At 53.5% G+C, this 13487-nt stretch overlaps 1 protein-coding gene across 1 annotated transcript in view; it reads left to right on the top strand.

Moving 5' to 3' along the window:
• SPTBN4 (spectrin beta, non-erythrocytic 4) overlaps positions 1 to 13487 on the top strand; it is a 78515-nt gene that overhangs the window by 32338 nt on the left and 32690 nt on the right. Inside the window, exons 15-19 of the mRNA XM_036407984.2 lie at positions 1032 to 1169; positions 3686 to 4436; positions 6090 to 6292; positions 9271 to 9361; positions 12977 to 13123. Coding sequence (XP_036263877.1) covers positions 1032 to 1169; positions 3686 to 4436; positions 6090 to 6292; positions 9271 to 9361; positions 12977 to 13123 — 1330 coding nt within the window. The remainder of the gene's footprint in view (positions 1 to 1031; positions 1170 to 3685; positions 4437 to 6089; positions 6293 to 9270; positions 9362 to 12976; positions 13124 to 13487) is intronic.

Raw genomic sequence — 13487 nt, 5'->3', positions numbered from 1 at the left:
AATGTCGATGAGAGAGAAACATCGACCAGCTGCCTCCTGCACACCCCCCCCCCCCACTGGGGATGTGCCCACAACCAATGTATATGCCCTTGACCGGAATCGAACCTGGGACCTTTCAGTCCGCAGACCGACGCTCTATCCACTGAGCCAAACCGGTTCCGGCAGAACCAAACCGGTTCCGGCTGAATCTCTTTCTCTGAGCACCTGGTTTACCCATTCATTCCCTCGGCAGGTACTTTCTGAACCGCTGCTCTGTGCTAGGTCTGGTGCAGGGCATTGCTGGGAGCACAGGTGTGGTCCCTGGCCTTGCTGTGCTGTTACCTGTGCCACAGCTTAGGCTGTTGTTTTAAACAAGGGAGGACCTGTCCAGCTTTACAAGGTCTTTCTGGCTGCTATGTGGAGAGTGGGTTTGAGGGGGTGACAGTGGTGGCTGGGAGCCCACGGAGGCAGCTAGGGTGGGGACCCAGGTAGGAGGGGACTGGACTAGACCAGGGCAGAAAGCCAAGTGGATAGGCCATGAGGATGGACAGGCTGGGAGGGGGGAGTTGTTCAAAGCAGGGCCCAGGGCTCTGGCCTGGTGGGTGGTGCGGCTGTGCCTGAGATAGGGACCCAGAGGAAGAACAAATGTGAGGGGAGAAGCTGGAGTAAGTTTGAGTCACACAGGGAGTGAGGACCCCCAGGAGGGGTGCAGCAGGTGTTGAGGCTGGAGACAGCTCCAACAGAAAGAGGTTGGGATAGGAGTCTGAGATGTGGGGATCATAAGTTTGGGAGTGAGGCTTGAGGCTGCAGAGAGGGTGAGGTGGCCCAGGCAGGGCGCGAGGGGAAGTGAGAGGGCCCAGGACTGAGCCCTGAAGATCTGGCATATTAATATAAGTAGCAGGTAGGAAGAAGAGGAGCTGGCAAAGGGGCCTGAGAACTCAGGTGAGGTGGGAGAGTTAGAAGATCTGGGAGAAGGCAGTTGGATAAAATAAAAAAGTGGGCAGGCCCCCAGAGTCTAGGCCTCTCTGAAAATGCCCCCCCTTCTTCTGCAGGTTTGAGAGTCTGGACCAGGAGATGAACAGTTTGATGGGCCGGGTCCTGGACGTGAACCACACGGTGCAGGAGCTGGTGGAAGGCGGCCACCCCAGCTCGGACGAGGTGCGCTCCTGCCAGGACCATCTCAACAGCAGGTAGGGGCCTTCCCAGGTACCTCAGACAGGTCTTCCCATCATCCCTTTCCTCACCCACTCCACCGTGGGAATCAAGAAAGGACAATTTCAAACCTCTGAGATGATAATGGCCTGGCAAATCGCCCAAATTTGAGAGAGAGAGAGAAAAAGGTTAATTCCCAGTGCTAGTGATGACGTGATAAAATGAGGATATAGTACATTTCAGTGGCTATTGATTTGTTTGTTCAGAAACAATTTGTTGTATATTTAATATCTTCTGGAAATTTTTCTAAGCATTTTATACACTTCATTTTAGCTCTCAATATTCCAGTTTCCATAGTAAAGATTCCAAAATTCAGAGCTCTTTAAAAATAGTAACAAATTAATACCTTTCTGCGTAGAACACTACCAGCTGTTCTTCCAGTGTGGGTAGGGCTCAGACACAGACACAGAGAGGTGAAATCCTTAACATGGTTACTCAGTCTAGTAAGTTGGAGTCAAACCCAGTTCTGTCTGAATCCAGAGCTGGGCTCTTGCTTGTATTTATTTACTTAATCCTCAACCACGGATATTTTCCCATTGATTTTTAGAGAGAGTGGAAGGAAGGGGGAGAGGCACAGAGAGAGAAATATCGATGTCGAGAGAGACACATCGATTGGTTGCTTCCGGAATATGCTCTGACCAGGGCTAGGGATCAAGCCTGAAACCAAGGTATGTGCCTTTGACCTGATTCAAACCTGGGACCCTTCAGTCTGCAGGCCCATGCTCTGTTTACTGAGCCAAGCTTGCTAGGGCTTGATCGCATTTATTCAGTCTTCTCAGCAACCCTAGGGTATAGATTATCCCGGGTTAAAAAGGAGGAAACTGGAGCTCAGAAAGGTGAAGACATTGGCCCATGGTCACACGGTGAATTAGAGTCAAGCTTGGGTTTGAAATTGGATTTGTCTGATTCCAAAGCCTGTGCTCTTAACTGCTGTGCCATAAGATAACAATATCCAGTGATTCTATAGCCTGGTAGCCTGGACAATGTGAAAGCAGCAGGGCTTAAAAAGATAAGAATGTTGCAGCCTTTAGAGAGATTATATGCCAAGTGCTTTAGCCACATAATCTCATTAACACTTAATGAAGTGGACATTATTTTCCTGATTTTCTAGATGAGGAAAAGGAAGATCATAGAGGGAAATGATTTGCTGAAGGTCACGTGGCAAATCTAGCAGCGCAGAACTTGAACTTGGGTCCTTCCGATGGTAGAGTCCAAATCTCTGCCTTTGTGGCACGTCCATTCTAGAGAGAGCAGAGAGTTAACAAATAAACTCATAAACAAAGGAGCTATGTAGAGAACTGTAAGGATTCGTGCAGGAATTAGAGGACAGTGGTCTGGCAGTCAGCGCCCTGAGCCAGGGAAGAGCTAGCTGTGTTCCAGAGAGCATCCTCACTCAGTGACAGTAGCAAACAGGGGCTGTTTGCAGCATTCCCTAGACCAGAACTCATTTGATCCGGTAAGGAAGGTGCTATGCTATGATTGTGTCCGTTTTACTGCTGGGGAAACTGAGGCATGGAGAGGGTTACTAGCCAAGGCTATGCACACCTCGGATTGGACTCCAGGCCACCCTGCTAGGATCCTGTGCTTGTACCCGGACCGCACACCGTCCATGAAGGGGAACTGAGGCCCAGAACAGTGCCATCACGGTGCAATCACACAGAGCAGTACATGATTTTTCCATTTATTTATTTTGGAATAAAAACAGGTTTTCCTTTTGCATCACTGTCCTCAACGCCTGGTTCATGGTACCTGATCAATTACTTTTCGTTGAACCCAACATATCTAGTTTCATCAACTAGCACTTCTCACAGGGCTGATGTCCTAGCTGAGGTGACTAATGGTGTGTGGACTCTGGTTTTAGAACCTCTTTACACTCTTACACTCTGTAACCCTCTTTACATGCTATAACCCCAAATGTCTTTACATGTCTTAACCCCAAATAGTTTAATTTAGTGGGTTATAGCTATCAATACTTATTATACTAGAAATTAATGTGCTGCTGCTGTGGCTCAGTAAGTAAATTAATATTGACTAATTTTAAAATATTGTCATCTAAAAATAATAACCTATTATGTGTTGTGTTTTTTTTCATGAAAAAAGCTATTTTTCAAAACAAAAAGCATAGCGAGAAGAATGGCAGTGTTTGCTATTTTTGCAAATCTCTTTAATGTGGCTTAAAAGAAGGCAGCTAGGTTCTCAGATCTGCTTCCGCCTGGGCCTTTGTCCTGCAGCCTCTGGAAAACTCTCTGTGCTCCCTGGAGACAATGCGAGTGCAAAGGCAGATAGCGTCTTCGGGTTATGAGGAAGACAGTCTGACCTCGCTCAGATTTCATTTCGAGAACCGCTGCTCTAAGCAGAAGTGCGGGTAGGGCTCCATTTTCACCCAAGGGCTCCATAATATAAAATCTTTCCAAGGTCACACAGTGGCTGGGTTCTACCCTGCGTCCGTCGGCCCTGTCCCCCTCGAGCCACCCACCGTCCTTCCCTTGGGCAGGTGGAACCGCATCGTGGAGCTGGTGGAACAGCGCAAAGAGCAGGCGAGCGCAGTGCTGCTGGTGGAGAACCACGTGCTGGAGGTGGCCGAGGTGCGCGCCCAGGTGCGCGAGAAGCGGAGGGCTGTGGAGAGCACGCCCCGCGCCGGCGGCGCCCTGCAGTGGCGCCTCAGCGGCCTGGAGGCCGCGCTGCAAGCGCTGGAGCCGCGCCAGGCGGCCCTCCTGGAGGAGGCGGCGCTGCTGGCCGCGCGCTTCCCCGCGCAGGCCGCGCGCCTGCACAGGGGCGCCGAGGAGCTGGGCGCCGAGTGGGGCGCGCTGGCCAGCGCGGCCCAGGCCTGCGGCGAGGCGGTGGCGGCGGCCGGGCGCCTGCAGCGCTTCCTCCACGACCTGGACGCTTTCCTGGACTGGCTGGTGCGCGCCCAGGAGGCGGCGGGCGGGGACGCGGGCCCCCTCCCCGGCAGCCTGGAGGAGGCGGACGCGCTGCTGGCGCGCCACGCGGCGCTCAAGGAGGAAGTGGACCGGCGCGAGGAGGACTACGCGCGCATCGTGGCGGCCAGCGAGGCGCTGCTGGCGGCCGACGGCGCGGAGCTGGGGCCCGGCCTGGCGCTGGACGAGTGGCTGCCGCACCTCGAGCTGGGCTGGCACAAGCTGCTGGGCCTGTGGGAGGCGCGCAGGGAGGCGCTAGTCCAGGCCCACGTCTACCAGCTCTTCCTGCGAGACCTACGCCAGGCGCTGGCCGTGCTGCGCAACCAGGTGCCAGCGTGGAGGTTCACGCGGGTTGGGGTCGGGGTCCCAGACTGTGCGGAACTGGCGCGACGGGGCAGTGAATGGAGGCGGGTGTTTGGGGGATCGGGGCGTGGCCTGTTGGAGGGGCGTGAAAGTGGGGAAAGGATCTGGTATAGGCAGGTGCATTTGTGAACATGTGTGGGCGTGCGTGTAACAGAATTTGAGGATTAGTATGGGAGGGTTGATGTCTTAGCTGAGGTGACTAAGTTTGTGGACCATCCTGAGTGAGTAATGCACTTGGCTGTTCATTCGAGTGGCTTCCTGTGTTTGTGAATTCCCTGGAAGGAAATAGAGTATGAGGATGACTGGTGATGGTTAGTGGGGTTCAAAAAAAATCTTGGGGGTGGGTAATCTTTATCCTAACGGAGGACAGAGGGTAAAAGTTATGGAAGTGGGTGATTCGGGCAGAGAGATTATTCGGAGCAGTGAATGATTGTGGATTATGAGGTTGTGGGTGCTTAAATTAGCAGACGATCTTCTTACTGGGGCTGGCAGCTGGCAGACTCTCCGCAGGCGGTAACTGTGTTTGCAGCCTGAGGAATCAAGTGTGCTGGTTCTCTGGGAACAGCCGTCCAATTTTGAGATCATTCTGGCTTGGGAACCAATTTTGGGATTTGGGCAAGACAGAACACCAGTTTTCAGATTGTCCAAGAGTAGGTACCAACTTCCGGGGATCATTTGAGAAAGGGTGACCACCAGTGCTGGTCACCTAGAGAAAGCTGGCTTAGTGGGAGGATTATCTAGGGGGACAGACAGGAACCCCTAGAATCAAGGGGTTACTAAATATTATAGCTGAGTTGGCCTTGAGAGACCCTTTCTGACCACCCCCACACACTTTTTACCAGTTAGAAAATCAACCCAGAGAAGAAAATAAAGTCCTTGAGGACACAGGATCCAGTTCCGTCTTTATCAATTAACCCAGTGGTCGGCAAACTCATTAGTCAACAGAACCAAATATCAACAGTACAATGATTGAAATTTCTTTTGAGAGACAAATTTTTTTAAATTTAAACTTCTTCTAACGCTACTTCTTCAAAATAGACTCACCCAGGCCATGGTATTTTGTGGGAGAGCCACACTCAAGGGGCCAAAGAGCCGCATGTGACTCAAGAGCCGCAGTTTGCCGACCATGGAATTAACCAAGTATTTACTAAGTGCCTTCTCTGTAGGAGGCACTACTGTGGGGCTGAGAACACATAAGGAAACAAACCACAAAATCCTACCCGCACATGGCTGGCATTCTAGTGGGAGGGGGTGTGTGTGGAGACAATAAATGAGTAAATGCACAGATGCTATTATGTCAGGTATATGCTAGAAATAATAAAGCAGGGGGAAGGGATCTGGCTGGGGTGGGGAAGGGTGATATTTCTGGCAGAGATCTGAAGAAAGTGAAGGAGCCAGCCACGGGGATATCTGGAGGGACAGACTGCCAGACAGAGGACCAGCATGAGCAAAGGCCTGGGTGGGGGGGGGGAACCACACCTGATGTGTGTGATGCCAGAAGCAAGAGGGAAGAGAGTGGTGTGGGAACCCAGGCCGGCCTCCTCTCCCAGGTCCTGGACGGGGTGGAGGGTGGGGAATGGGGGGGGGGGTATCTGACCTGTGCACCGCCCTCCCCAGGAGCTGGCACTGTCGGGTGTGGAGCTCCCGGGCACGGTGGAGTCGGTGGAGGAGGCGTTGAAACAACACCGGGATTTTCTCACCACCATGGAGCTGAGCCAGCAGAAGACGCTCGTGGCGGTGCGGGCTGCGGAGGGTCTGCTGAGGCAGGGCAACGCCTACGGGGAGCAGGCCCAGGAGGCCGTGGCCCAGCTGCTGGAGAAGTAGGTCCTCCTGTCCGCGGGCAAGGGGCGGGTGAGGAGGCCAAGGTCCTGCTCCTGTCTACCACAGTGTCTGCTTCTCTGCCCTTCTCTGGTTTCTGTTTCATTCTATATTGCTTTTAGATTTTATTTAAACTGACATTTTGTGAAAAGGTATCCAACTGGTGGTTGTCAGCCCAAAGATACTAGAGGATACATGGTGAAAAGTTTCCCAATGTTGCCGTATCTTCCCGGATGCCCCGAATCTGCCCTGCTATTCTGGCCCCGCCTGGGAACCGGGACTCCCCCTGACTCCTAGCTCTTGGCCTCACACAGGTCCTGGCCCAGCTCTTCAGGTGGGGTGGTGTCCCCCGCTGTGCTGGTTGTCAAATACGGAGAAGGAACATCTGCTGGTTCTCTAGGAAGTGGTCTGTGGAGTGTGTGTTTGTGTGTCGCCATCTGCCTGTCACCACCCTGTCTCTTGTCTGTCCTTGTACTGATCACTTACTGGGCAGCCACTCTGTGCCAGGCACTGTTCTAGACCCTGAACAAAGCAAAACAAAATCTCCGCTTCCAAGTAGAGTCCTTATAGGGTTTCCTCCAGACCCACTTCCTGGTCACTCTCACTGTTTCTGCCCCTCCTGATGACCCCAGTCCTGATCCAGGCTGGAAGAGGTCTCAGTAGCCCTCCTTGTGACTTCTCACCTCTTTTAAAAAATATATTTTTATTGATTTCAGAGAGGAAGGAAGAAGGAGAGAAAGATAGAAACGTCAGTGATGGGAGAGAAACATTGATCGACTGCCTCCTGCACGCCCCCAACTGGGGATCAAGCCTGAAACCTGGGCTTGTGTCCTGACCTAAAATCAAACCATGACCTCCTAGTTCATGGATTGACCGAAGGTAAACCACTGAGCCACACCGGCTGGGCATGTCTTCCCATTTCTTGTTGGAAAGCACACCTGTTTACCACCATCCACACCCCCAAGGCCCCAGCCTCCTTTTCCAAGGCTGGAGCTTGCTAAAGAAAACTTTTAAAGGATGTTTTTTTCATTCTTTTCAGAGAGAGTGGGAATGAGGAAAGAAGGGAAGCAGAGAGGGACGAGGAGGGAGGGAGGGAGGGAAGGAGAGAGAGAGAGAGCGAGAGAGAGAGAGAGAGAGAGAGAGATTGATGTCAGATACACATTGACTGGTTGCCTCCCAAACATGCCCTTTCCAGGGGGCAGGGAGAGACCCCACAACCCAGGTACTTGCCGTTGACTGGGGATTTGAACATGAGACCTTTTGGTGTGTGGGCTGGTGCTCTAACCACTGAGAAACACCTGCCAGGGCTATCTCTCTCTCTCTTTAAAATACATATTGTTATTGATTTCAGAGAAAAAGGGATAGGGAGAGAGAGACAGAAACATCAATGATGAGATGTTTCTCCAAGCTACCTACTGGGGATTGAGATCGAAACCCAGAATTGAACCAGAACCCTTCAGTCTGCAGGCTGACGCTCTACCCACTGAGCCAAACCAGCTAGGGCATGGGCTGTCTCTTAGTTCTGAGTGTCTGCTGTATGCCGGGCTCTGCAGAACTGAGGAGGAGCCTGAAGGACGGCCATCCTCTGCTTCACTCTTCATCACTTTTCAGTCATTAGTTGCTCCTTTCATTCTGTTGTTTATTCATTTATTCTTCAGCCAATTAAACAGGTAGAGTCTGTTCTGGGTTCTGAGTCCTGTGGGGCAGAGCAGTGACCAGTACAGGACACGGTTCCTACCCTCACAGAGCCACCCACTGTCTGGCAAGGACGGCCCCGAGTGATCAGGCCAGGATGGGAGAGCTGCGGAGGGCTGTGTGAGCCCAGAGGATGCATCTGCCCAAGGCTTGTGCCCGGTGAGGCTGGGAGCACAGCAGAATTGAGACAGACCCAATTCTTGCCAACCCGCCACACCAGGTCCCAGTTATTTACTGGTCTAGGGATGGTTTTCCCACCAGGTAGAAGTAATAAAAATCCATTCCTGGAGGGGAGTATTACTGTCCACACAAAAGTGAGGCACAACCATGCAGAGTGCCAGGTCCTAGTCCCCTCAATCTGTGAGATTCTGGGCAAGTCACAAACTGTCCGTGGGCCTTGCCCAGCCGGGAACCTGACCAGCCTGGGTGCCAGGTGCTGACCCTTTCTGCGTTTTGCCCAAGGTCGCAGCCAGGAAGTGGCCCAGATGGGATTTGAACCATGCCATTTTCACCCTCCTGGAGGTTTCCTCATCCCGAGGGCTGAGGGCTGACATGTTGACTGGTGATGGCCTGAAGGGACTGATTCAGTTCATTTTCAGAGCTGAGTCTGGGCATGAAAATGTCAGTCCTTTGCTTGTTTGTCTTTGGCTTTTCCTATGCTTTCTTCCAACTGTGCCCTGGCTCTCTGTAAGTTTTTCTCGCCTGCTCTGCTTCTTGGCCTCCAGCCTCAATCTATCTGTGCATCTCTGTGTCTCTTTCCTTCTCTCTCCCTCTCTTTCTCTCTCTCTCTCCCCCCTCTACTACTGCCTCTCTTTCTGTCTCTCTGGCAATAATACTACTTCATACCTTTCCTTTTCCTAATTTCTCTACCTCGGTCTCTTTCTTTTTGTCTCTAGGTCTCTGTCAAGCACTCCCCCCTTGAGGTCTTTGCTTATTTATTTGTCTCTGGTCTTGTGTCTGTGTGTGTCTCTGTTTTTCTCTCTCTAGGCCTTTACAGTCTCTCTCTGACTATCTCTCCCTCTTAATCTCTCTAGGTGTCTCTCACCAAGTTTTCTGTTATTTCTGTCTGTATCTGTTTCTTCCTAGATGTCTGTCTCTCTGCACCTCTCCACCCCTGTCCCTGGCTCTGCCCCACTTTGCCCTGGCTTTGCCTCTTCCCTGATTCCATCTTGCTATCATCTCCTCCTTCTCCTCCTCCTCCCTGCCCAGCCCCATGCCTTCCCTCACAGCCCTACTGCCCGTGCTCCCACTCAGGTTTCCCCAGTCCCTATCTCCCCATCCTTAGGAGCCAAGAAAACCAACTTCGGGCCCAGCAGTGGATGCAGAAGCTACGTGACCAACTTGAGCTGCAGCACTTCCTCCGAGACTGCCACGAGGTAGGAATGCCAGCTGTGCTGGGCACAGTGATTTCTCTGCCAGGGAGGAAAGTGCTCCAGGGCAGAGGGGCAGTGGGGGTGGGGACACCCCGTCTAAGTGGGTCGTCAGGCAAGGTTCACTCCTAGCCACCAGAAGCCCGGCTTCTGTGCGCATGCTCCATAGCTCCCCCCTCCCCCCCCCAGCCGCCGCCAACGCTGGCTTTGGGGAAGGAGGGAGGGATCCTGGGAGCCCCTGGCAACGGTGGTGCGCGCGTCTGTGCCTTCCGGTCCTGGGGGACTGTGCGCCGGTCTCACCTTTCCTCTGGTGATTTGCAAGAAGCGCGCTGCTGCCTGCCGGAGAGAGGAGCGCAAGACTGGAGGGGGTGGGGAGCGCAACTTCAGTCACAGATGGCCCAGAAACGAGCCTTTGCCCCTTTAAAAGTGTCTAAGAATCAAGCTCTGCCCCTTTAGAGATGATCTATACACCCAAAAGGATCGCCCCAAATCAGATCCCATCTCCACTCATTAGAGAAGGTTCAGGAGTCACACTCCTCCCCCCTCCTTCCCCTGCATCCCATAGAAACGTTTGGGATTCTGATCGCATTAGAGATGGCCCAGGAAACACTTTTGTAACCCCCATGTAGAGATGGTTCCGGCCTCATTCATCTACCTGACCCAGAATCATTGCTCTCCCCCCACAGGCTGATCCAGCACCTAAGTTTCCCCCAACCAAGGATGGTTCAGGCGCTAGGCCCCAGTCCCCCATTAAAGATGGTTAAACTGTTCTCTCACATTTGAAAACCCCACTCCCACATAACTGAAGCTTACTAGAGATGGGTCTGGGACTCAAGAAGCCCACTGGAAATGGAATCAGGAACTCCCGGTCCCTGTCCTTCCCGGTGGATGTGATTCTGGACTGAAGTTTTATAGATGTCCCTCTCCCCTCCCCCCATCTTCTACTCCTGTGACAGGTGTCCCGGAGTCCGAGCCCCTTCCCATTAGAAATGGTTCAGGAGCCCACCCCACCCCACCATACTCCCCACCTCACATAGGTAGCCCAGGGCCCAGACCCCGCTCCCGACATTTCATTTGGTTCAGGAGTTCCTTCCCCCTCTCCTCCTGAGATTGTTCTGGGCCAAGTAGCAACCATCTCAGAGGGCACAGAACCCCCACCCCCAGGCTTCAGGAAGGGGGGTGATTGTGCCTCCACCCCCAGCTGGGCCCCTGCGAGGCGGCTGGCACGGAGGCAGGCAGGGGGCGCGCGCGGGCGGGCGGGCGCGCTCCCGCGCGGCGCGGGCGGAGGCGGGGGCGCGCGCCGCCGGAGCCTCGGTCGCCGCCGCCGCCGCCGCCGCCGCCGTTGCAGTGAAGGGGCGAGAGCCCGCCCGCCGCCCGCCCGCCGCAGGGACCCAGCCAACGCCGACGCCGCTCCAGGTCTCGGGGGCGCCGCGGGGGAGGAGGGGAAGGGGCCTGTGCGCGCCCCCGTCGAGGCGGGCGGGCGGGGGAGGGGGCTTGGGCGCGCGCTCGCCCTTCGGCCGCGGGAGGCAGGGACGCGGGGGCGCGGGGGCAGGACGCCAGGACCCTAACCCCGCGGAGGCGCTGGGCGCCGGGAGCTGTCCGCGGTGCTGCTGCGGGCGGCATTGAGAGGACGGGTCCCCAGGGACTGAGGCAGAAAAGGGGGGACTTTTAAGGACACCGGGGTAGGGTGGACTTGTCCTGGGGTTAGAGAGGTCTTAACCTCTCTAAGGTGCTCTCCTTTGGGTAATGGGGAATCGGAGATTATTCCTGGGGTTGGGAGACTCTCAGCCTTTTGGTTTTTCCCCCCTTATTTTTTTGGGAATCTGTATTAGGGTTAGATGATGGGGCAAATCACATCTGTGAGGGTCTGCCTTGGACGAGGAGGGTCTTGGACTTGCTCTGGCTTTGAGAGGCTCTGGTTTCGGGGGCTTTCCCCTGGTTTTCGGGGACTGTCTTTGCCTTTGGTGATGGGGTCAATCACTTCTGGGGCTTTACCTTGAGGAGAGTACCCTGTCCTTCAGAGGCTGTCTTCACTGCGATCTGTGGCTGCCATTGGCAAACTCTTACCTTGTGTGGGAACCGATGAATTGAGTCAGGGGTTTCAGCCTCTGCCTTGGCCCGTGTGTGTGTGTGTGTGTGTGTGTGTGTGTGTGTGTGTCAGGCTGCCCAGAACCCCCGGAAGCATATGGTCTGGGGACACGGAGTGGGGTTTGGCCAGTGGGGGATTTGTCCTTGGCTATGACTGCATTTGCCTCCTGGGACTGCTGAGCTAGAGTCCATGTTTTTTTGGTGATTTTTTTTTTTTTTTTTTTTTTTTTTTTTTTTTTTTTGCAGGAGGGAGGAGGAGGATCTTGTGACTGGGGGGAGGTGGAGAAGGGGAGGAGCAAACTTTCTCAGGTGCCAGTTTTGGTCATGAGTGGGGAGGTTGGGTCTTAGGGCACAAGTCTTATTTGGGGGCTCAGAAAGCAACCTTGTGATTGGTCCTGCTCAGGTAGTGAGAGGCGCCCCCTCAGTGCTTGCATTTTGAATGATTGGTTTTGTTGGTGAGACTAGAACTGCCTGTCCTGTTAGGGAGGGAGCTGTCTGGGGAGGTTCTGTCTGGTCCATGTTGGGGAGTCTGGGCCTAGCTTTTAGGTAGATTCATTTGGAGAGCTAGTAGGCCACCTTGTGGCTTGCATTGGGGGTTGACTTTGGTAGGGGACTGGGCCTGGTTGTGATGTGGGAGAACTGTGTTCTTGGATTGGGTCCTCATGGCCGGATTTAAGGAGTCCTGTGGGCTTGTTGGGGAGGCTGGATATGAGCTGTGGGGGATGGGTCTCCCCCAGATTGGAGGGCTAGTTTGGAGGGAACTATACTTGGCACCAGTTGGGAGGTTGTTTAGGGATTCAGCAGGTCATGGGGGGGGTGGAAGGGGCTAGGTATGGGGGCTTCACTTGATACCTGAGGACGGGTTGGGATCTTGAATTGGAGGTGGCTGAGACTAAATCAAAGGGTCTAAATGTTGCTGTTGGCAAGGGGGGCTCCAGGGGCTGAATTGAAAATGAGCTAAATTAGGTTGGAGGACTTGGGCATGAGTAGGACAAGGCTGACTAGCTCAGGAGCCCTGCCTTGGGGCTTAGGATTTATGGGGAAGAGCTGCCCTGAGAACAAGGGGGGTGAGGAATGGAGCATTCTGGGTACCCTTTCATCCATTCTCCTCCCTACCCCCCTACCCCCCCACACACATACACACACACAAAAAAGCTTCACTTGGAAATTTTTCTTTCTTTTTTTAAAAAAATATATTTTATTGATTTTTTACAGAGAGGAAGGGAGAGGGATAGATAGCTAGAAACGTCGATGAGAGAGAAACATCGACAAGCTGCCTCTTGCACACCCTCTACCGGGGATGTGCCTGCAACCAATGTACATGCCATTGACCGGAATCGAACCTGGGACCTTTCAGTCCGCAGACCGACACTCTACCACTGAGCCAAACCAGCTTCGGCCACTTGGAAAATTTTCCATCCCTTCCTCCCCTGCCCCAAACCTAGCAGTCCTGGCCCTGAACTTGGGACTTCTGGAGGGGGTGAGAATTACGCCAGGTTGGGAGAACCATCTGAGCCCCTCCTCCTGTCACAGCTGGATGGCTGGATCTACGAGAAGATGCTGATGGCTCGAGATGGCACCCGGGAAGATGGTCACAAGCTGCATAAGAGATGGCTCCGGCACCAGGCATTCATGGCTGAGCTGGCCCAGAACAAGGAGTGGTTGGAGAAGATCGAGAGGGTGAGGGTGCAGAGGGTCCCTCTTCCTGTGCCAGGCCCCGAACGCCTCCGGGGAGCCCACTTCTCGCCACCAGCCTGCTGTTGTCACACCTGTGAACTGGTTCGGATCGTGGCCATGTTTGCTTCTAGCTGTGTGGCCTTGAGCAATTCACGTAGCCTCTTTGAGCCTTGATTGCCCATTTGTAAAATGGCAGCTTCTCTTCTGAATGGTGTCCACACCCTCCTACCTTCTAAATACTAGGGAGGGCAAAAGTAGGTTTACATTTGTTCCTAGGGGAAAAGATATGCAGGTTATGGTCACTACAATAGCTTTATTTACCTAGAAGATAAATCATAATTGATGCAAAATAATAAGACAAATAATA

This window comes from Pipistrellus kuhlii, unplaced genomic scaffold (genome assembly GCF_014108245.1).
Source record: "Pipistrellus kuhlii isolate mPipKuh1 unplaced genomic scaffold, mPipKuh1.p scaffold_m20_p_38, whole genome shotgun sequence".
NCBI lineage: Eukaryota > Metazoa > Chordata > Mammalia > Chiroptera > Vespertilionidae > Pipistrellus > Pipistrellus kuhlii.
Note: the sequence above shows the minus strand (reverse complement) of the source record. Positions and strands in the feature narration are given on the sequence as shown.